This window comes from Hyla sarda, chromosome 8 (assembly GCF_029499605.1).
Source record: "Hyla sarda isolate aHylSar1 chromosome 8, aHylSar1.hap1, whole genome shotgun sequence".
NCBI classification, from domain to species: domain Eukaryota; kingdom Metazoa; phylum Chordata; class Amphibia; order Anura; family Hylidae; genus Hyla; species Hyla sarda.
Genome location: NC_079196.1, coordinates 174,281,997 through 174,305,187, shown reverse-complemented (window position 1 = coordinate 174,305,187; position 23,191 = coordinate 174,281,997). Strand labels below are relative to the sequence as shown.

Genomic DNA, 23,191 nt, shown 5'->3' with positions numbered 1-23,191 from the left:
TCACATGCTGTTGTGCAAATGGAACAGACAACAGGTGGAAATTATAGGCAATTAGCAAGACACCCCCAATAAAGGAGTAATTCTGCAGGTGGTGACCACAGACCACTTTTCAGTTCCTCTGCTTCCTGGCTGATGTTTTGGTCACTTTTGAATGCTGGCGGTGCTTTCACTCTAGTGGTAGCATGAGACTGAGTGAAGTGGCTCAGGCAGTGCAGCTCATCCAGGTTGGCACATCAATGCGAGCTGTGGCAAAAAGGTTTGCTATGTCTGTCAGCAGAGTACAGAGCATGGAGGCACTACCAGGAGACAGGCCAGTACATCAGGAGACGTGGAGGAGGCGGTAGGAGGGCAACAACCCAGCAGCAGGACCGCTGCCTTCACCTTTGTGCTTTGAGGAGCACTGCCAGAGCCCTCCAAAATGACCTCGAGCAGGCCCCAAATGTGCATGTGTCCACTCAAATGGTCAGAAACAGACTTCATGAGGGTGGTATGAGGGACCGACATCCACAGGTGGGGGTTGTGCTTACAGCCCAACACTGTGCAGGATGTTTGGCATTTGCCAGAGAACACCAAGATTGGCAAATTCGCCACTGGTGCCCTGTGCTCTTCACAGATGAAAGCAGGTTCACACTGAGCACATGTGACAGACGTGACAGAGTCTGGAGATGCCGTGGAGAATGTTCTGCTGCCTGCAACATCCTCTAGCATGACCAATTTGGCGGTGGGTCAGTAATGGGGCGGGGGGCCACATCTTTAGGGGGGCAGACAGCCCTCCATGTGCTTGCCAGAGGTAGCCTGACTACCATTAGGTACCGAGATGAGATCCTCAGACCCCCTGTGAGACCATATGCTGGTGCGGTTGGCCCTGGGTTCCTCCTAATGCAAGACAATGCTAGACCTCATGTGGCTGGTGTGTGTCAGCAGTTCCTGCAAGAGGTAGGCATTGATGCTATGGACTGGCCCGTCCATTCCCCAGACCTGAATCCGATTGAGCAGATCTGGGATATCATGGCTCGCTCCATCCACCAAAGCCACGTTGCACCACAGACTGTCCAGGAGTTGGCAGATGCTTTAGTCCAGGTCTGGGAGGACATCCCTCAGGAGACCATCTGAGCCACCTCATCAGGAGCATGCCCAGGCATTGTATGGAGGTCTTACGGGCACGTGGAGGCCACACACACTACGGAGCCTCATTTTGACTAGTTTTAAGGACATTACATCAAAGTTGGATCAGTCTGTATTGTGGTTTTCCACTTTGATTTTGAGTGTGACTCCATATCTAGACCTCCATGGGTTGATAAATTTGATTTCCATTGATAATTTTGTATGATTTTGTTGTCAACACATTCAACTATGTAAAGACGAAAGTATTTCATGCGATTAGTTCATTCATTCAGATCTAGGATGTGTTATCTTTGTGTTCCCTTTATTTTTTTGAGATATATATATATATATATATATATATATATATGTATATACACACACACACACACATACATATATATATATATATATATATATACATACTCACATACACACACACACACATATATATATATATATATATATATATATATATATATATATATAAAATGTGTATTTATTACATATTTCTTTTAACACTTTTTTTCACCCTAAAAGTACTAACCAATTTTTTGTTTGTTTTTTCTTCTCATTTCAGATCCGTGTAACCTGTGGACTACTTCAGATTTGGTGGACTACTACGAAGACCAGCGTTTTTTGTTTAATATTAATAAAATGGTTATAAACGTGTTGTGTTTTTTTTAATTTACTTTACAGGCTTAGTAGTGGAAACTGTCTTGTAGACAGAATCAATTACTAAGCCGGGGCTTAGCGTTAGACCCAAAAACAGCTAGCGCTAACCCCAAATTATTACCCCGATACCCACCACCACAGGGGTGCTGGGAAGAGCCGGTACCAACAGGCCCAGAGTGTCAAAAATGGCGCTCCTGGGCTTTTGCGGTAACAGGCTGACGTTATTTAGGATGGGGAGGGCCAGTAATAATGGTCCTCGCCCACCCTGGTAACGTCATGCTGTTGCTGCTTGGTTGTTATCTGGCTAAGAATGAAAATATGGGGAACCCCACACATTTTTTTCATAATTAATTAAATATTAAAAACAAAACAAAACACATAGGGTTCCCCCTACTTTCATTCTCAGCCAGATACCAACCAAGCAGCCTGACGTTACCAGGGTGGGCGAGGATCATTGTTACTGGCCCTCCCCAGCCTAAATAACTCCAGCCTGTTACCACCTAGGCCCAGGAGTGCCATTTTAGACGTGTCGGGCCTGTTGGTTCCGGCTCTTCCTGGCACCCCTGTGGCAATGGGTACCGGGGTAATAATTGGGGATTAGCACTAACTGTTTTTGGGTTAACACTAAGCCCCAGCTTAGTAATGGATTCCGTCTATAAGACCGCTTCCCCTACTTAAACTATAAAGTAAATAAAATAAAAAAACACAACACGTTTAAAACAACTTTTATTTACAAAAAACACTCCCCCACAAGCTCTTGTTAACCATTTTATTAACATTAACCCCTTAGGGACTCAGCCTAGTATCACCTTGTGTTTTTCGTTTTTCCTCCTTCCCTTCTAAAAATCAGAACGCTTTAAATTTTGCACCTACAGACCCATATAAGGGCTTGTTTTTTGCGTCACCAATTGTACTTTGTTATGACATCACATATTTTATAATATATAAACTGCGGTGAAACCAAAGAAAAATATTTGTGGGGTGAATTAAAAAAGAAATTTTGTAACTTTGGGGACTCCCGTTTCTATGCAAGGATACCCAATTTATATAGGTTTTATTTTATTTTAATACTAAAAAAAATTATAAAACTACATGCACCAAAATTTGTATGTTTAAAATTGGCCTCTTCTGACCCCTATAACTTTTTTATTTTTCTGTGTACGGGGCGGTATGAGGTCTGTAGATTTTATCGGTACCATTTTTGTTTTGATGGGACTTTTTAATCGCTTTTTATTAATATTTTTATGGTATATGAAGTGACCAAAAATGCACAATTTTGGACTTTGGTATTTTTTTACACGTACGCCATCGACCGTGTGGTTTAGCTAACCTTATATTTTATGCAGCGGTACCACATTTTTATTCTTTATTACATTATTTTATTTAAAAAATGGGAAAAGGGGGGGTGATTTAAACTTTTAGTAGGGGGCTAAAACATGCAATCTTCTGATTGCATACACTGATCAGGGTTATGCCATTGCAAAGCACTGATCAGTGTAACCGGCGATCTGCTGCTCTAGCCTGCTGTGCAGGAAAGGAGAAGTAGATCGCCGATCGGACGACGGAGAGGCAGGTGAGGACCTTCTCATCGTCCGGTAAGCTGATCAGGACATCCTGATTTTGTCCCGATAGTCCCTATCAGCTCCGCTGAGCTGCTGGGATTCTTTTACTTTTCCTTTAGACACCGCAATCAACTTTGATCAAGGCGTCTAAAGGGCTAATGGCGGGCATCAGCCAGATCGGTCATGCCCGGCATTAGCCGTGGGTCCTGGCTGCCCGTAGCAACCGGGACCCACCGGGATTAACCCGTTCTCCACCGGTGAGAACGGTTTAAACCTGTTAAACTGGACCAGGACGTACAGGTACGCCCCGAGTCCTTAAGGATCGGGGATGCAGGGCTTATGCGTACGCCCTGCATCCCCAAGAGGTTAAACAATTTTTTTTTAACGCTGGTCATCGTAGTAGTCCACAGGATACAGGGATCTGAAATTAGAAAAAAAAAGGAAAATAGTTTAGTAAATTTTTTGTCACCCGCCCACACCGCACGACTACAACTTCCAGCATGTCCTCACTGTATGGGCAAGCTGGGAGTTGTAGTCATGTGACGGCGGGTTGGTGGGTGACAAGAGAGTCAGGGAAGCTTGTCACCAGCCAGTTTTATTGTAAGGGCTTGCTGGGAGTTGTAGTCCTGCGGCACAGGCAGGTGACAAGCTTGTCACCCGCCCGCACATCCTCCACCCACTCGCCACACTACTATAACTCCCAGCATTCCATTACAGTAAGGACATGCTGGGAGTTGTAGTCATCTTACGCGGGCGGGCTTGTCACCCACCCGCACATCTCCCGCCTGTGCCGTAGGACTACAACTCCCAGCATGCCCTTACAGTGAGGACATGCTGGAAGTTGTAGTGGTGCAGTTCAGGCAGGCGGAAAATGTGCAGGTGGGTGACAAGCTTGTCACCCGCCTGCACATCTCCCGGCCGCCTGCGCTGCACCACTACAACTCTCAGCATGTCCTTACTGTAAGGGCATGCTGGGAGTTATAGTAGTACGGCGTGACAGGGTGACAAGGAAGCCAGGGAAGCGGGCGGCTTGTGCTCCACTCCCTGGCTTCCCAGCGGGGAAAATGAAGTTATGGCACTGCAACTTCATGTTTCCCTCTGACAGTTGTGATTGGCCACGAGGTCTGGACCAATCACAGGTCTGCCCGGGAAAAGGAGATGTTTTGTACTCACTGTAAAATCTCTCTCGTAGCCTTCATTGGGGGGACACCTATACTGATGGGTATATGCTCTTGCCACTAGGAGGCGCTGACACTAGGAAAGGATATATCCGCCCACTGGATGTTTTGTCACAAAGCAGTAGGAGAAGCCAACAAAGAAATATGTCCGAAGGACCCAAGAAAAGAATCCCAGATACAAAAAAAAAACAATAACCGGAAAAGAATATCTAGACAAAAAGAGAAGAAATGGGTGGGTGCGGTGTCCCCCAATAAAGGCTATGAGAAAAAGATTTTATGGTGAGTACAAAAAATCTCCTTTTCTTCATTGGGGACACCTATACTGATGGGACATACCAAAGCAGTCCCCTTGGGTGGGAATAACAACCACTAGCGAAAGGGAATTAGTCATGAGACAGAACCCACTTGTCCATAAGGCCTGCAGATGAGACCCCAGGCCAGAGAAAACCGAGGCCTAGAAACAGGGCTCCCGGAAGATCCCCCAGGAATGGAGATGGACTGGGCCGCCAAAGGAAGGGACCGTCCTTCGTAGGGACTTTAAACCTACGGTCCTCATAGAGAGACCAGAAAAAGTCGACTAGGAAGCCAGAGGGGCCGGAACCATCCCGGAAGGAGGTAGGAAATAAACTCTAAGGAACACAGAACTAGACAGGGCTAGCCCGGCTGGGAAACAAAAATGGAAAAATGGCACAATAAAAGAAAAAGAGATCGAAATCGGCTCTAGAGGGGCCTGGTGCGGAAGATCGAAGATCTGAACATCTGCAGACCCAAAACCCCTATCCAGAAGCCCGCCGCTAGTACCTGGGAGGTGACATAGCTCAACTGGGGTAATCTGGATGACCAAAACGCCCTCCATTTCGAGAGAAGATGGACCCAAAGGAGAATATCTAAGGGAATAATAGCCAAGAAGAAGCGGAATGTACAGAAAAGGGGCATCCCGGAACACCAGAACGACAGACATGGGAAATGGAGGTTCCTGAGTCACCTGGAAGATGGACACAGAAGAATAAATGGCCAAGAAAGGAGCGGAAGACCCTGAAAAGGAGTATCTAGAAAACCAGAGCGGCCAACATGGGAATTGGAGGCTCCTAAGTCTCCTGGGAAGACTTAGGCTGGGTTCACACTACAATTTGTAACTACGGAGCAGGAGGGGGCGGGGCTTAATCGTGGCACCCGCACTCAGCCGTATAGGGAACCGTATTTAATGAATGTCTATGAGCCGACCGGAGTGAACCGCAGCCTCCGATCGGCTGCGTTTTTGGCCGTATGCGGTTTCCCGACCGCAGGCAAAAACGTGGTCGACCGCGATTAAGCCCAGCCCCCCTCCTCCCAGCCGTATACGGGAACCGTAGTTACAAATCGTAGTGTGAACCCAGCCTCACACCCGAAGGGTAAGGAAACCCAACGTACACAAAACGCTCCAGGTGACAAAGATCCATGCCGAGACAGAAGTGCGGTACAGAAAGACCGCCCCATAAATGAGATCAGAGAGAAATCTGGGCAGGACCGCTACACATGCGCAAGACCTCAACCCTCACTAAGGTCCATAGAACCAGTAGGGTCGACCTAGAGAAGAAGGCACGCCACAGCGTCCCAGGATAGTGGCCAAGACAAGGAGACCAACTGTTCCTGGGCCCCAGCGCTCTGAGTGGACCAGAGCACTCCGAAGCAACAACCCGTCAGGATGGGAATGGAGGGGGGAACAAAAGGAACCCGGCTGGGACTCCCAGGCTCTGGGCCCAGAAAAGTAACTCTAGAAAACTGTGGAGTCAGTGTAGCGCTACTGACACAGTCAAGGGAAGGAGGAACACATCCTACCCGGGAGATTGTGCCGAGGGGGGAGGAGAGCAATGGCAGTACCCAAACGACAGACGGAGGCTAGACCAGCTGTCGCCGAGCCACACATGATAGAAGAAAACCCTCCGACAGAGGGGAGTGCCAAGGCTGTCTGAGCAGCAGTAGATAACCAAGAAACAGGAAGAGAGCAAAGCTGCAATAGTGGGCAGTAAGCACACAGGCAGAGACAGCGAAAAGCTCTACTGAAATGCTCTCAGCAAAAATCAAGGGCCCAGACAGATAACCCAAATATAAAGTGGGAAGAAAGAGATGACTCCATCTCGGTAGTAGAAAGCGACCAGCAAAATAGTTCCCCTAGTGGAGGGGAAAACAATGGGTGGTGGAGATGAAACTCAGGCACTGACCATGCCAAGCCCCCCAATCCCGGTACCCCCCCGTGGAAGGAGTATTGTCAAAGTGCACCAGACACTGTAGGAGCAGGGACAAGCTGCCCTGCGGCAACGGACAAAGTACTGGGTGGACGAAGCCCCCAGGAACTCTGCAAGAACATATCGAGGAGCCTATTTGTGTCCCCAGAGGGATTGAAATCCTGGACACTGGAGCTGGGCAAAGATGTGACTACAAATGCAAGGAAGCAGCACACACACACACACAGCAACCAACAGCGTTGAGAGGAACACCCCATCAGGTGAGACCCCGAGCCAGATGGGCACCAACAGAGCCAATCTAGTCATGTTTAAGGTAACCAAGCGAGCACCTGAGCCACCCTGCACAGGAATCCAGGAATATTCCTGGAGGCATAAGGGGGGTGCTGAACTGTCTGTGACGCCCCACCATGCACCATGCCCGAACAGAGGTACTCAACCGCCGCAGACCTGTGGAAACAAGATTACAGGAAGGTCCGAAACACACCCCACCAACAGAAGGGAAAGTGAGCTCTACATGTGCTGAGGGACCTAACATATGTAGGGAAACAGACATGGATACCTCTCAATAGTAGTGAGGAACCAAGATTGCAGACACGAAAGGAATCGCAGACATCCAAGTTTGCAGTATGAAAGACAGGCTCAGTACCCAATGGTGTGTCACAACTATGCCCCTAGCAGACCAACGTGGCACTCTTAGAACGGGGAACAGAGTGCTGCAGTTGCTGTGAAAAGCCATGGAACCTTTAGGAAACGCCCACACCCCATTTCCTAATGGTGCCCCCGACCAGGACTGCTGTCGCAGATGCAAGAGATGAAGGAGATTTGTGGGGCAGGAAACATGCAGAGACAGTCTGAATGGTATAACAGATTCAATGAACCCACAGGGACACACTTCATGGAACTTCACATGCAAAGTGAGTCACCGGGATGCAGTGACAGGAGTGTCAGGAAAGGGGGAGGTGACCTGGTGGATTAGAAACCCTGCAGACACAGTCTGGCTATATGGCATAGGGACCATGTCCACACCTGGTCCCGCAGTCAGAACCACACATTGAAAGTGGGTTACCAGCCTTTAGCTGTGAGAACCGCACACATTCAGAGAGGGACATGGTAAAGCAGGGAACCCTGCGAACCAATATGTGGTGCATTGCATAGGGCACATGGAGCAACATTGGTTGACTCACTCAGAACTACACCTCGACTGTGGGATACGTTGACCCGACGTAGCAGTAAATCATGGCTGACCGGATTCCTGAACACACAGGATCAATCCTTCGATGCCTCCCACAGAAAGTGGGGTACCGGAGTGCGGCCGATCTGATGGTGCCGGAGAACATGCAGACAAAGTCTGGCTGACTGGCATCATCCCTGTGCACTTGCAGGAACCCTCGTCCAGAGTCCTCCCACACAGAAAGGTACGGGAAAACACCGCAAAGCAAGTGGCAGCCCAGTGGATAGAATCCCCATCACCCTGGAAGATCAAGGGAGGTTGAGGAGCCCAGGATTGCATCCCTGTGGCCCTGAAAAGTGTAGATAGGACACGTAAGGTCACTTCTTCGGACACCGCGCCATAGCAGTGGGACCGTAACTCCTGAAGGGCGACCTAGAGGTGTAGGAGACCATGAAGACCACTGTCCAGCTTATTGGCACAGGGTCCCCTTGTACCAATAAAGACACCCTTCTGGACTCCTCACATTAGAAGAGGGGTACAGGAACTCCAGCCAAGCATGCGGCAGCCCTATGATGGGAGACAGGTGGTGGCAGTAAACGAGCAGACAACAGTCTGGCTTATTATAGAGAACAACCCCAGGCGCTGGTGCCCTATTGTCGCATATGGAGGGGAGGCCTGGGGCCATGGATAGTATCCCCTCCATCCTGGGAGATCAGGGGAGGCTAAGGAGCCGTGGATTGTATCCCCGTCGCCCTGCAAAAAATCCATTGTATACGCCGGGTCACTCCTTCGGACACCACTTGTTAGCAGTGGGGAGCCGTAATTCCAGCCGTGGATGCAGCAGCCATGTGATGAGTGACTGGCAGCAGAGGAAACCACGCAGACCACTGTCTGTGGTATTGGGTCCAGTCCATGTCCATATAGGGACACGTGCTTGAAAACCATGCACTAGAAGTGGGGGGTCCAGCACACTAGCCACAGATTCCGAAGGACCTGTGGAAGAAAATTGATACCACTGTGGTTTCCCAGCACCCTCCCGGGAATAAAGACCACAAAGCGGACACTTGATGTCTAAAGACACAAGAGAACAAAACACCTGGGAAAGGCCCTCAGCTAAGGTCAAGGATGCAGATGCATCTGCAGGGGCATCCCACCGGTGTCTGGCCCTGGGGAAGGGGAATGGCAGAAATGTCACGCACAATATCCATGAGCTGACGAAGAGACCTTTGCCTCCTCAGGTGATAAAACAAAGTGGCGGAAGCAAATAGTAAAGCGGCCCCCAAAAATAACATTTAATATATGCTCCCCAGACCGGAAACCCAGTAAGATTAAACCGGTAAAAAGCAGACATCAAAAGACTGCAATAGCTGTCTGCCACCACAAGGGGAAGCTAAACAAGGGACCAGAAAGTAGGGGCTGCAATCTACTGAATGGCCACAAGAGGAGCGGGGGGGGGGGGGGTGGGGGAGTAAGAACATGGACTGAGAAACAAAAGATTTTTTATTTTTTTGTGAATAAAAAGAGCGTAGGAAGCAGTGCGCTGCGCAGGGACCCCGAGACAACCCCCAATAATCCTTAGGATTAACCCCTGTCAGGGTAAAAGAGGGGGGTAGGCGGGCGTTTGGGGGGGGGGGCTGAGGATTTCTGCAGATGGCGCTGCCGGTAGCGTCACCAGGAGGCCACAAGGTTAGCCCAGCACAGCCACGTGTAATGGCGGCTGAGGAGCCGGCACTGGGGAAAAGGGACAAAGGGACCTCAGGTTGGAGAAACCCTAGCGGAGTACAGAAGGGGAGGGGGAGAAAGGGGGGGGATGTTAGATATACTCACCAACAGACTCCATCTTCTCATACTCACCCAGGCGTCTTCAACCAGCTTATGGCCACACTGCACCATACCAGGCTAAGATAGCAGGGCGAGCAGGGGCAGTGGGGGACCCGGACTGGGGGTACAACCTCCAGGCACTGGCCATTGGCAAAAAGGGGTTGACAGTACATACTCTATGTCTGTGCCCCTTTGTCGCATGTGGGGGAACAGGTAGCGCCATGCTCCTGAACCCCCACCTGAAAAAGGGAAACAAAAGGGAGAAAATAATAAAAAAGGACCAGGTCTGGGGAGCTCCCAGACCTGTGTCTTGCCTCCTACCAACACTAGATAAAACTGATTACCTCACTTCCAGTGGGCAGGTATATCCTGACAGGGAGGAACCGACTTTTTTTCCCAGTGTCAGCGCCTCCTAGAGGCAAGAGCATATACCCATCAGTAAGGTGTCCGCCAATGAAGGGCGACCGAGAAATATGAAATTACAGTGCTGTCATTTTATATTCCTGTTGTCCAGCTCGGCTCCCCAGCCACCTGCCCGCAAGCTGTTGGGACTACAACTCCCAGAATATCCTCACTGTAAGGGCATGCTGGGAGTTGTAGTCCTGTTGTAGATAGCGGGTGGCTGGTAGATGCAGGCGGGTGGCCAGGGAGCTGAGCTGTACAAAAAAGTTGCACGAAAAGTTGCACTTGCGACTTTTTGTAAAGCTCCGCTTCCCTGCCTTCCACCCGCATCTACTACCCACCCGATAGCTACAGCAGTACTACAACTCCCAGCATGCCCTTACAGTGAGGACATGCTGGGAGTATGAAGTCCTAAAAGCTTGTGGATGGGTGGTAGATGTGAGTGGGTGCCGGGGAGCTGAGCCTTTTTTTAAAAATTCTGTCAAAAGCAAGTTTGCAAAGCCAGGTCTGACCTGGCTTAGACTTGTGACTTTTGGAAGGGGGTATGCAATTTTTTTTTTGCTTACATGCGACTTTCGCACTTGAAAGTGAAAACTGAAAATGGCTTATGTAGGGCTGACTGGTATTTTTTGCTGACGTGCGACTTTTGTATGCAAAAAAAAACCCTCTAAATCCCTTGATAAATCTCCTTCTATGTTGATTTAAGCTATACTACAATTCTATCACTAGGTGGCACCGCACTCTTTATTAGTATCAGTGGTCATGTTTTCTCTATAGTGGTTGGTGGAGCATGTCACATCTTTGTGATATTATGACCCATAAATGTCACAAAAACAAGAGGTTTTTTTTTACAAAACCTTCACAGTTACCTTTTTTGTTAGAGATTCCTTTGTGAAACATGCAAAGTCCTTTATCTCTGCTTTGAGGGCATATAGAGAAGCAAGCCAAAAGTAGGACAAAGCCATATACAGCTGTGTATACCATACCATATATGTATACCATAATCTACTAAAATCTCTATTAAAAATAAAATACCATTTACATTACGTTAAAGGAAACCTGTCACTAGTTCAAAAGCTTATACAGCAATAATATATGATTCACTCTGATGAGAGTGATTATATTTATAACTTATGGCTGGAAGAGGGACTGAGTCATCAGGGTGGTCCACCGACTTTTACAGATAGATCTGTCCCTTTACAAAATAGAGAGATCTACTAAAGGGAAACAGAGTGGGATTACCTGCACTAAACTCAATACACGGTGCTATAGTGTGAACATACCAAATTATATTGAGGTATCACTTATCTGGAACCCTGATTCGGTTTCCGGAGATACCCGTTGTATAAGCCTACATTGCTAATATGTAAATAGCTTTGCATAGTCGAGGCGGCACCCAGCATGCTTGGTATGCCCGTTCCCCCCTACATTTTGCAAAGTCAGCCATTTCCAAATTAGTAATGTTTTTGGAGATCTGGCTGCTGTGAGAGACCACCTGATGACTTGGAGATCTGGTGGCTGTCAGGAACCACCTAATGAGATCCACTGGCTGTCAGGAACCGCCTGATGACTTGGAGATCCGGTGTCTGTCAGGGACCACCTAATGAGATCCACTGGCTGTCAGGAACCGCCTGATGACTTGGAGATCCGGTGTCTGTCAGGGACCACCTAATGAGATCCACTGGCTGTCAGGAACCAACTGATGAGTTGGAGATCCGGTGGCTGTCAGGCACCGCCTGATCACTCAAAGCCCGGCTGCTAATATATCATTGTTACCTGTGTCTGATCATTGGAGGTCATCAGTAAGCTGCTGTCATTCTTCATCTTGATGTTCTCATCTTGCCAGGAGGTTCTTGCTCTAAAGGGAACAGGGATCAAAGCATCTTCTGGTTCTTGGCTTTAATAGAAGGCAAAATCATAGGTATAGTTTATTGACATATCTACACGACTACGTTAGATCATAAGAGTAATGCTGCGTACAGTTGGTATACAATGCAATAACAACATGACTTTAGCTTTTTCAAAACTACGATTTCCAGCATGCCCTGACAGCCAGCAACAGGTTGGAAATCGCAGTATAGCAATGTTACCAACCAGGGTGCCTCCAGCTGTTACAAACTAGTTGTTGGGGGATGTTGTAAAAGAAAATGGGTGTCCTAACCTGCAAAACCTCAAGCAAAGGGATCAGATCACTAGATGAACATTTTCACACCTTGGAATCAGTGGACTCTTTGGAAGCTTTCCTTTTAAGGCCATGTTTACACAGCGTTAAATGTGCTGAATCTCTGCCCGGAAAACAGGGGAGGACATTCTGCACATTTGCACCGATCCGGCGGGTACTAGGACCGTGTGCATAGTGCGGTGGAATCCCATTAAAATCAATGGGACTCTGCTGAAGCAGAATATCCGTGCGTAATATTCAGGCGGAATTCTACACAGATGTTCTGCTGTGTGACCATATCATCAGGATGACAGTGGACATGCAGCTACTCTAAACTGTAATGTGAAGGGTGCCAACTAGACTGGGGTACAGTCTAGGGGATTCCTGTACATTCCACTGGTAAAGAGGTCTTTGCTGAAGGAAGATCTCGAGGTTATGGTCCCCGGGGGAGTCACGGGGTGGTGGCAGTACAGCTGATGTTGTAGTTATGAAATCCAGAACATAGCCAAGAGTCTTCAACAGTAGAGCAGTCAGAATGAAATAAGCCAGAGATGAGCCAGAAGGGTAGTCAGTAACATAACCAAGGATCAGAATCAGAAGTAGAACTACAGGTACAAGGCAGACAATCCAAAGCCAAGAACAAAGTTAGGGACAAAGCTGAGGTCAGAATTACAATATACGGGAACAAGAGCCACAACATATGGGAACAAGAGCCAGGGAAGTCTGTAAGGAGTTATGCAGGATAACAAGACTTATCCCCTTTCCACAGTGTTCAGGCATGGCAAGACGAGTCCCCTTAAAGGGGTACTTCGGTGGGAATTTTTTTTTTTTAAATCAACTGGCGCCAGAACGTTAAACAGATTTGTAAATTATTTAAAATAAGGTGCAGCTCACAACAGAAGGACCGAGGTAATTAAAGGGGTTATCCAGGAAAAAACTTTTTTTTATATATCAACTGGCTCTAGAAAGTTAAACCGATTTGTAAATTACTTCTATTAAAAAATCTTAATCCTTTCAGTACTTATGAGCTTCTGAAGTTTAGGTTGTTCTTTTCTGTCTAAGTAATCTCTGATGACACGTGTCTCGGGAACCGCCCAGTTTAGAAGAGGTTTGCTATGGGAATTTGCTTCTAAACTGGGCGTTTCCCGAGACACGTGTCATCAGAGATTACTTAGACAGAAAAGAACAACCTTAACTTCAGAAGCTCATAAGTACTGAAAGGATTAAGATTTTTTAATAGAAGTAATTTACAAATCTGTTTAACTTTCTGGAACCAGTTGATATTTAAAAAAAAGTTTTTCCCTGGTATACCCCTTTAAAGCTATAGCCGGACCCCACCGGAAGCTTATACCTCTAGGACCTCACCAACCTTGGTGCATAATGATAGGGGTGGAAGTAAATTTAAGTATAACAGCGTTACTCATATTTTAATTAGATATAAATAAAATGTATATTATGAATAAATTTACACATTTAATTGGCACTGTTGGATGATAATCCCACTGGGCCCTAGTGGGATATCAAAAAATTATTAGAATAGATATTAAGATGGATAATGTCCAATAATCTAGTATTCCAGTATGTATGAAGAAAAAGTCTGTTAATCTGCAAACGAAAAGATGTAAAAACAAAAAGTCCCGTTTTGTAACAGAGTAAGTCACTTAAAAGAATAAAAGTCAATCTCCAAATAAAGGATACAAATGGTGTTAAACTATTTCTCACCACTGCTTCTGGCAGCTCGATAATCCTCTATTGTGTGTCACAGTCCCGTACTCCTCTCATGCTCCGATGGCAGGGGGGCACGGTAGTCTCATGTCTCCCTTGTAGCCCCGATGGCAGGGGGTGCAGAGTGATAGTCCGTGCCGCAAGCTCCAATGGCAGGGGAGCGCGATGTGATGGTCCGTGCTGTAGGCTGCACTTGCTCACCGGCTGTCTCTTGATGGTATTAGTCTGACACTCCGGCAAGAGTGTCAGTCAGCACGGGAGCGTGAGTGGATCTGGCGGCAGCGGTGCGTTCATGGTTAGAGGTAAGGTTGCCGCCAGGCAGGGCGGAATAGACTGGATTAACTCCTCTGTTGCCGGGACTTGTAGGTTTGCAGACGGACACTGGTAGTAGCTGTATGAACAGTGCCAAACACCTAAACGCGTTTCGGGGTGTTGAGAATTGTAATCCTCCGACCCCTTCCTCAGTAGAAATGTGCATATAATGAAACTTAGTGGTAACGCTGTTTTTATAATAAAATTACACCTGTTGGTGATTACTGGAACTGAAGAGAAAACCCGGTCTATGAATTATAGTGAGTTGTCTCTTAGATCTATCAAATATATGGAGCGGAGCAGCTTTCCCAAACTATTCGAGGAAATCGGATAGAACCTTGTTCACACCCCGGTTTTCCCGGATAGCCAGATCAGTCATGGCATTCGCAGCGCAAAGAGTGTATTCACTGCAAATGGCATGACGATCATAGGAATTACAATGTTACACTCTAGGAGTGTATGTTATTGTTTTGTTAAATGTACACAAAAACATAATACCGATGTAACATAATAATATATTGGTTCTACATGAAAAATAATAATGATAAAAAATGACTAATGATGCATACATATACAAATGAATTGAGAAATAAATATACATAAAGTAAATATAATTGAAAATAATAATAAAAATATAATAATAAAAATAAATATAAAAATAAAATGAAATAAAATGAAAAAATTCTAATAAATATAAATAATTATAATATATTTATATAAATCTAAATGAGAATGTAAATATGAAAATAAAAATGAGAATAAATATAAATATAAAAATTTAAACATTAAAATCAATAAAGATAAATTCAATATACTAATTAAGTTATAAACACGTAATATCTGGCGCAGGAAGATGTACGGTGAGGGGTTCCCATCAGACCACAGACTGCCGACAGGGATCTATACATGGCGGCGGGCGGTGGTCGGAGGAGAACCACATCATAGAAATCCAAACAGCTCAAAACTGCAATTCAAGCCTTTTAGTTCCATCGATCCAAATTCGAAAATCGTTTTGCTTTCGGCCCTAGAAATTTTGATCATATGGCTACCCCCCCCCCCTCCAGTCTGGTTTAATTACTTGGAGTCCTACAAATTTTAAATTAGATGGATCTCTGTTATGGGTTATTTAAAAGTGTGTTGATAGTGGGTGTTTTAAATCTCCTTTTTTTATATTGTTAATGTGTTCTGCTATTCTGAATTTCAATGTTCTTTTTGTTCTCCCCACATACTGTTTTTTACAATCGCATTCTAAAATGTATATGACTCCTTTTGTATTACATGTGATGCATTCATCTATTTTCCATATAAAGTTATTAGTCCGAGATTTTACTTCCACTGGTTTTTTTTTGATCTGAGGTGGTCTTACAATTGTTGCATATACCACAACGGAAAAAGCCTTTGGTAGAAAGCCAAGTTTTGCTGTCTTTATTGGTTATAGGTGGTTTTATAGAAGGGGCAACTGTTATCCCCAAATTCGGAACCTTCGTATATATAATAGGGGGGTGGTGTGGTAATGTTTCTCCTATGATTTTGTCTTGTCTAATTATTTCCCATTGTTTCTGAATCACTTTCTCTACCTTTTTTGTGTAAGCTATTGAATGGCAAAATAATTCTAAACTCCGGTATCTCTTTTTGTGTATTTTTATTGTCTACCGTGAAAAAAGTTGTTCTGTCTAATGATTTTACTTTGTCTAAGATTGTTTTAGGGTCTCGTCTGGATAACCTTTATCTGTGAATTGTTCAGCTTCCTCCAAAAAGGTATCGTTGTTGGTACAATTGCGCTTTAAGCGACGATATTGCCCAGTTGGCACATTAAGTAACCAACGTGGTAAGTGACAACTATTGTATGTAATATAACTGTTTTTAGCTGTGGATTTGGTGAACGTATTACAAATTAATCGGTCTTTGGATGACTTGATCTGTAAATCCAGGAAATCAATGTGGCTGGTGCTGATAGTAGAAGTAAAATTAAGATGGTGCTCGTTGACATTTAACTGGTGGATGAAGTGTTCTAAATCAAATAAAGACCCTCCCCAAATCAAGAAAATATCATCTATATACCGTCGCCAGAGCACCAGATTCGCGCCAAGTCTGGGGGTGATGAATTCTTCCTCCCATAGTGCCATAAATAGATTGGCATAACTTGGCGTGAATCTGGTGCCCATGGCGGTACCGGTTTCCTGTAAATAAAAATCCCCTTCAAAAAAGAAATAGTTGTGAGTAAGAATGAAGTGAATTGCCTGTGTTATAAAGTCTACCTGTTCCAGTTTTATTTCACCCTCCTCCAGGAATTTTCTAACAGCTTTGAGGCTCAAATCATGACGAATTACAGTATAGAGAGAAGACACTCCTCCCATTGGAAGGTCTCCACCATGGCCACTACCTGAGTAGTGTCTCTTAAATAGGATTTCGTTTTCCGCACAAATGGTTGTAGAAATTTATCAACGTATTGGGATAGGTTAGATGTTATAGAACCTATCCCAGATACCATGGGTCTTCCTGGAGGTATTTTGATGTTTTTATGGGTTTTAGGTAGACAGTAGAATACAGGCAATCTCCCCGGGGTGCTCAAAATAAATTTAGATTCGTTAGTGGTGATGATACCCTTCTCCTGTGCAATGTGACAAAGTTCGTGCAGTTGTGTAGTAAAATCTTCAGTGGGATCCTTAGATAGTTTTTTATACGTGTCCTGGTCTTGAAGTTGTCTCCAACACTCTTTATTGTAGTCTATAGTATTTAACAGTACCACACCACCCCCCTTATCTGCTGGACCTTTTTGGAGGAGGCTGAGGTCCTCACTAAACAATTCACAGATAAAGGTTATCCAGACGAGACCCTAAAACAATCTTTAGACAAAGTAAAATCATTAGACAGAACAACTTTTTTCACCGTAGACAATAAAAATACACAAAAAGAGATACCGGAGTTTAGAATTATTTTGCCATTCAATAGCTTACACAAAAAAGGTAGAGAAAGTGATTCAGAAACATTGGGAAATAATTAGACAAGACAAAATCATAGGAGAAACATTACCACACCACCCCCTATTATATATACGAAGGCGCCGAATTTGGGGATAACAGTTGCCCCTTCTATAAAACCACCTATAACCAATAAAGAGAGCAAAACTTGGCTTTCTACCAAAGGCTTTTTCCGTTGTGGAATATGCAACAATTGTAAGACCACCTCAGATCCAAAAAAAACAGTGGAAGTAAAATCTCGGACTAATAACTTTATATGGAAAATAGATGAATGCATCACATGTAATACAAAAGGAGTCATATACATTTTAGAATGTGATTGTAAAAAACAGTATGTGGGGAGAACAAAAAGAACATTGAAATTCAGAATAGCAGAACACATTAACAATATAAAAAAGGAGATTTAAAACACCCACTATCAACACACTTTTAAATAACCCATAACAGAGATCCATCTAATTTAAAATTTGTAGGACTCCAAGTAATTAAACCAGACTGGGGGGGGGGGGTAGCCATATGATCAAAATGTCTAGGGCCGAGAGCAAAATGATTTTCGAATTTGGATCGATGGAACCAAAAGGCTTGAATTGCAGTTTTGAGCTGTTTGGATTTCTATGATGTGGTTCTCCTCCGACCACCGCCCGCCGCCATGTATAGATCCCTGTCGGCGGTCTGTGGTCTGATGGGAACCCCTCACCGTACATCTTCCTGCGCCAGATATTACGTGTTTATAACTTAATTAGTATATTGAATTTATCTTTATTGATTTTGTAATGTTTTAATGTTTTCATTTTTATATTAATATTTATTTTCATTTTTATTTTCATATTTACATTCTCATTTAGATTTATATAAATATATTATAATTATTTATATTTATATTTATTGTTATTTTTTCATTTTATTTCATTTTATTTTTATTATTTTATTATTATATTTTTATTTTTATTATTATTTTTAATTATATTTACTTTATGTATATTTATTTCTAAATTCATTTGTATATGTATGCATCATTAGTCATTTTTTTATCATTATTATTTTTCATGTAGAACCAATATATTATTATGTTACATCGGTTTTATGTTTTTGTGTATATTTAACAAAACAATAACATACACTCCTAGAGTGTAACATTGTAATTCCTATGATCGTCATGCCATTTGCAGTGAATACACTCTTTGCGCTGCGAATGCCCTGACTGATCTGGCTATCCGGGAAAACCGGGGTGTGAACAAGGTTCTATCCGATTTCCCCAAATAGTTTGGGAAAGCTGCTCCGCTCCATATATTTGATAGATCTAAGAGACAACTCACTATAATCCATAGACCGGGTTTTCTCTTCAGTTCCAGTAATCACCAACAGGTGTAATTTTATTATAAAAACAGCGTTACCACTAAGTTTCATTATATACACATTTCTACTGAGGAAGGGGTCGGAGGATTACAATTCCCAGCACCCCGAAACGCGTTTAGGTGTTTGGCACTGTTCATACAGCTATTACCAGTGTCCGTCTGCAAACCTACAAGTCCCGGCAACAGAGGAGTTAATCCAGTCTATTCCACCCTGCCTGGCGGCAACCTTACCTCTAACCATCTTCCACAGCCTACATCTCCTGCAGCTAAAGCTTCCACGTGGGACGCCATCCCCGGACTGTCCACTGCTCCTGAACGCACCGCTGTCGCCAGATCCACTCACGCTCCCGTGCTGACTGACACTCTTGCCGGAGTATCAGACTAATATCATCAAGAGACAGCCGGTGAGCAAGTGCAGCCTACAGCACGGACCATCACATCGCGCTCCCCTGCCATCGGGGCTTGCGGCACGGACTATCACTCTGCGCCCCCATGCCATCGGGGCTGCAAGGGAGACGTGAGACTACCGTGCCCCCCTGCCATCGGAGCACGAGAGGAGTACGGGACTGTGACACACAATAGAGGATTATCGAGCTGCCAGAAGCAGTGGTGAGAAATAGTTTAACACCATTTGTATCCTTTATCTGGAGATTGACTTTTATTCTTTTAAGTGACTTACTCTGTTACAAAACGGGATTTTTTTTTTTACATTTTTTCGTTTGCGGATTAACGGACTTTTTCTTCATACATACTGGAATACTAGATTATTGGACATTATCCATCTTAATATCTATTCTAATAATTTTTTGATATCCAACCAGGGCCCAGTGGGATTATCATCCAACAGTGCCAATTAAATGTGTAAATTTGTTCATAATATACGTTTTATTTATATCTAATTAAAAAGTTTATATGAGTAACGCTGTTATACTTAAATTTACTTCCACCCCTATCATTATGCACCAAGGTTGGTGAGGTCCTAGAGGTATAAGCTATTACTTTGACTAGATTTGTATATTATTTCTATTAAAAAATCTTAATCCTTCCAGTACTTATCAGCTGCTGTATGCTCCTCAAGAAGTTCTTTTCTTTTTTAATTTCTTTTCTGTCTGGCCACAGGGCTCTCCGATTACACCTCTGTCCATGTCACAAACTGTCCAGAGCAGGTGAAAATCCTCATAGCAAACCTCTCCTGCTCTGGACAGTTCCTGACATGGACAGAGGTGTCAGCAGAGAGCACTGTGGTCAGACTGAAAAAAAAATTTAAGAAAAGAACTTCCTGTGGAGCATACAGCAGCTGATAAGTTCTGGAAGGATTAAGATTTTTAAATAGAAGTAATTTACAAATCTGTTTAACTTACTGGCACCAGTTGATATTCAATTTTTCCCCCCCACTGGAGTACCCTTTTAACCCCTTCATGACCCACCCCATTTTCACCTTCATGACCTGGGCATTTTTTGAAAATCTGACCACTGTCACTTTAAACATTAATAACTTTGGAATGCTTTTACTTATCATTCTGATTCCGAGAATGTTTTTTCGGGACATATTCTACTTTATGTTATTGGTAAAATTTCACTGATATTTGTATCCTTTCTTGGTAAAAAATCTAAAAATTTCATGAAAATTTTGAAAATTTAGTATTTTTCTAACTTTGAAAGTCTCTGCTTGAAAGGAAAATGGATATTCCAAATAAATTACATATTGATTCACATATACAATATGTCTACTTTGTGTTTGCATAAAAAAATTGACAAGTTTTTACTTTTGGAAGACACCAGAGGGCTTCAAAGTTCCGCAGCAATTTTCCAATTTTTCTCAAGATTTTCAAAATCGTAATTTTTCAGGGCCCAGTTCAGGTTGGAAGTGGATTTTAAGGGTCTTCATATTAGAAATACCCCATAAATGACCCCATTATAAAAACTGCACCCCCCAAAGTATTCAAAATGACATTCAGTAAGTGTTTTAACCCTTTAGGTGTTTCACAGGAATAGCAGCAAAGTGAAGGAGAAAATTCTAAATCTTCATTTTTTACACTCGCATTTTCTTGTAGACCCAATTTTTGAATTTTTACAAGGGGTAAAAGGAGAGAAATCACCATAAAATTTGTAACCCAATTTCTCTCGAGTAAGGAAATACCTCATATGCGTATGTAAAGTGTTCGGCCGGCGCAGTAGAGGGCTCAGAAGGGAAGGAGCGACAATGGGATTTTGGAGAGTTTTTCTGAAAGGGTTTTTGGGGGGCATGTCCCATTTAGGAAGCCCCTTTGGTGCCAGAACAGTGGACCCCCCCCCCACATGTGACCCCATTTTGGAAACTATACCCCTCATGGAATTTAATAAGGGGTGCAGTGAGCATTTACACCCCACTGGCGTTTGACAGATATTTGAAACAGTGGACTGTGCAAATCAAAAATTTTATTTTTCATTTTCACAGACCACTGTTCCAAAAATCTGTCATACACCAGTGGGGTGTAAATGCTCACTGCACCCCTTATTAAATTCCGTGAGGGGTGTAGTTTCCAAAATGGGGTCACATATGGATATTTATTGTTTTGCGTTTGTCAGAACTGCTGTAACAATCAGCCACCCCTGTGCAAATCGCCTCAAATGTACATGGCGCACTCTCCCTTCTGGGCCTTGTTGTGCGCCCCCAGAGCACTTTGCGCCCACATATGGGGTATCTCCGTAGTCGGGAGAAATTGCGTTACAAATTTTGGGGGTCTTTTTTCCCTTTTACCTCTTGTGAAAATGAAAAGTATAGGGCAACACCAGCATGTCAGTGTAAAAAATTTATTTTTTTACACTAACATGCTGGTGTAGACCCCAACTTCACCTTTTCATAAGGGGTTAAAGAAGAAAAAGCCCCCCAAAATTTGTAAGGCAATTTCTCCCGAGTACGGCGATACCCCATATGTGTCCCAAAACTGTTGCCCTGAAATACGACAGGGCTCCAAAGTGAGAGAGCGCCATGCGCATTTGAGGCCTGAATTAGGGATTTGCATAGGGGTATTCTATGCCAATGATTCCCAAACAGGGTGCCTCCAGCTGTTGCAAAACTCATAGCATGCCTGGACAGTCAATGGCTGTCCGGCAATACTGGGAGTTATTATTTTGCAACAGCTGGAGGCTCCGTTTTGGAAACAGTAGCGTACCAGACGTTTTTCATTTTTTGGGGGGAGGGGGGCTGTGTAGGGGTATGAGTATATGTAGTGTTTTTTACTTTTTATTTTAGGTTAGTGTTAGTGTAGTGTAGTGTTTTTAGGGTACAGTCACATGGGCAGAGGTTCACAGCAAGTTTGCCGCTGGAAGTTTGAGCTGCAGCGCAAAATTTGCGCCATCTCAAACTTGCAGCACTCACTGTAAACCTCCGCCCATGTGAGTGTACCCTGTACATTCACATTGGGGGGGGGGGGGCGCAAACATCCAGCTGTTGCAAACTCCGAGCATGCCCTTTGGCTGTCCGTGCATGCTGGGAGTTGTAGTTTTGCAACAGCTGGAGGAACGCTGGTTTGGAAACACTAAGTTAAGTAATAAACTTTCAAGTGTTTTGCAACCAAACTTAGTGTTTCCAAACCAGTGTGCCTCCAGCTGTTGCAAAACTACAACTCCCAGCATGCATGGTCTGTCAGTGCATGCTGGGAGTTATAGTTTTGCAACAATTGCAACAGCTGGAGGCACTGAGGTAGGAAACGGACAATGTTTCCCAACTAGTGTGACTCCAGTTGTTGCAAAACTACAACTCCCAGCATGCCCAGACTGCCCAGGCATGCTGGAAGTTGTAGTTCGGCAATATCTGAAGGATCAGATGTTGCCGAACTACAACTTCCAGCATGCTTGGGCAGTCTGGGCATGCTGGGAGTTGTAGTTTTGCAACATCTGGAGGTCCACAGTTTGGAGACCACTGTATAATGGTCTCCAATCTGTGCTCTTCCAGTTGTTAGAGAACTACAACTCCCAGCATGTCTGGACAGACTGAGCATGCTGAGATTTGTAGTTTTGCAACATCTGTAAGAGCACAGATTGGAGACCATTATACAGTGGTCTCCAATCTGTGGACCTCCAGATGTTGCAAAACTACAACTCCCAGCATGCCCAGAAAGCCAAAGGCTGTCTGGGCATGCTGGGAGTTGCAGTTTTGAAACTCTCAGAGGCAGCAGTGAGATCGCTTTACGGCGATCTCACTGCTGCCAATGAAGATGCCGCACTGCTGCTGCAAACTCACCTCCGGGACGCAGCGCAGCCGGGACCGCATGGAGGACGCCAGGACCTCCAGGACCGCTCGGGACACCGCTCGGGACACCGCTCGGACGGGTAAGTGATGCCGGGGGACGGGTCAGGGACACTTAGCAGAGCAGTGTGTGTCCCGATCCCCGTGATCGGGACTCACACACCGCGCTGCTAAGTATTTTCATAGCGAAATGCTGCTATCAGCTAGTCAGATTTGACCAGCTGATAGCAGCGATCGCTGGGGGTGGGTGGGGGATGAAACCCCCCGTGGTCGCATGGTAAGATGGCTGGC

The 23,191-nt window shown here is 44.6% G+C and overlaps 1 protein-coding gene across 8 annotated transcripts in view; it reads right to left on the bottom strand.

Moving 5' to 3' along the window:
• Window positions 1-23,191, bottom strand: part of VWA3A (von Willebrand factor A domain containing 3A) — a 247,492-nt gene that overhangs the window by 144,257 nt on the left and 80,044 nt on the right. For all 8 annotated transcript variants that reach the window (XM_056534783.1, XM_056534789.1, XM_056534787.1 and 5 more), the window contains exon 3: window positions 11,912-12,032. In XM_056534783.1, the coding sequence (XP_056390758.1) occupies window positions 11,912-12,032 (121 nt within the window). The remainder of the gene's footprint in view (window positions 1-11,911; window positions 12,033-23,191) is intronic.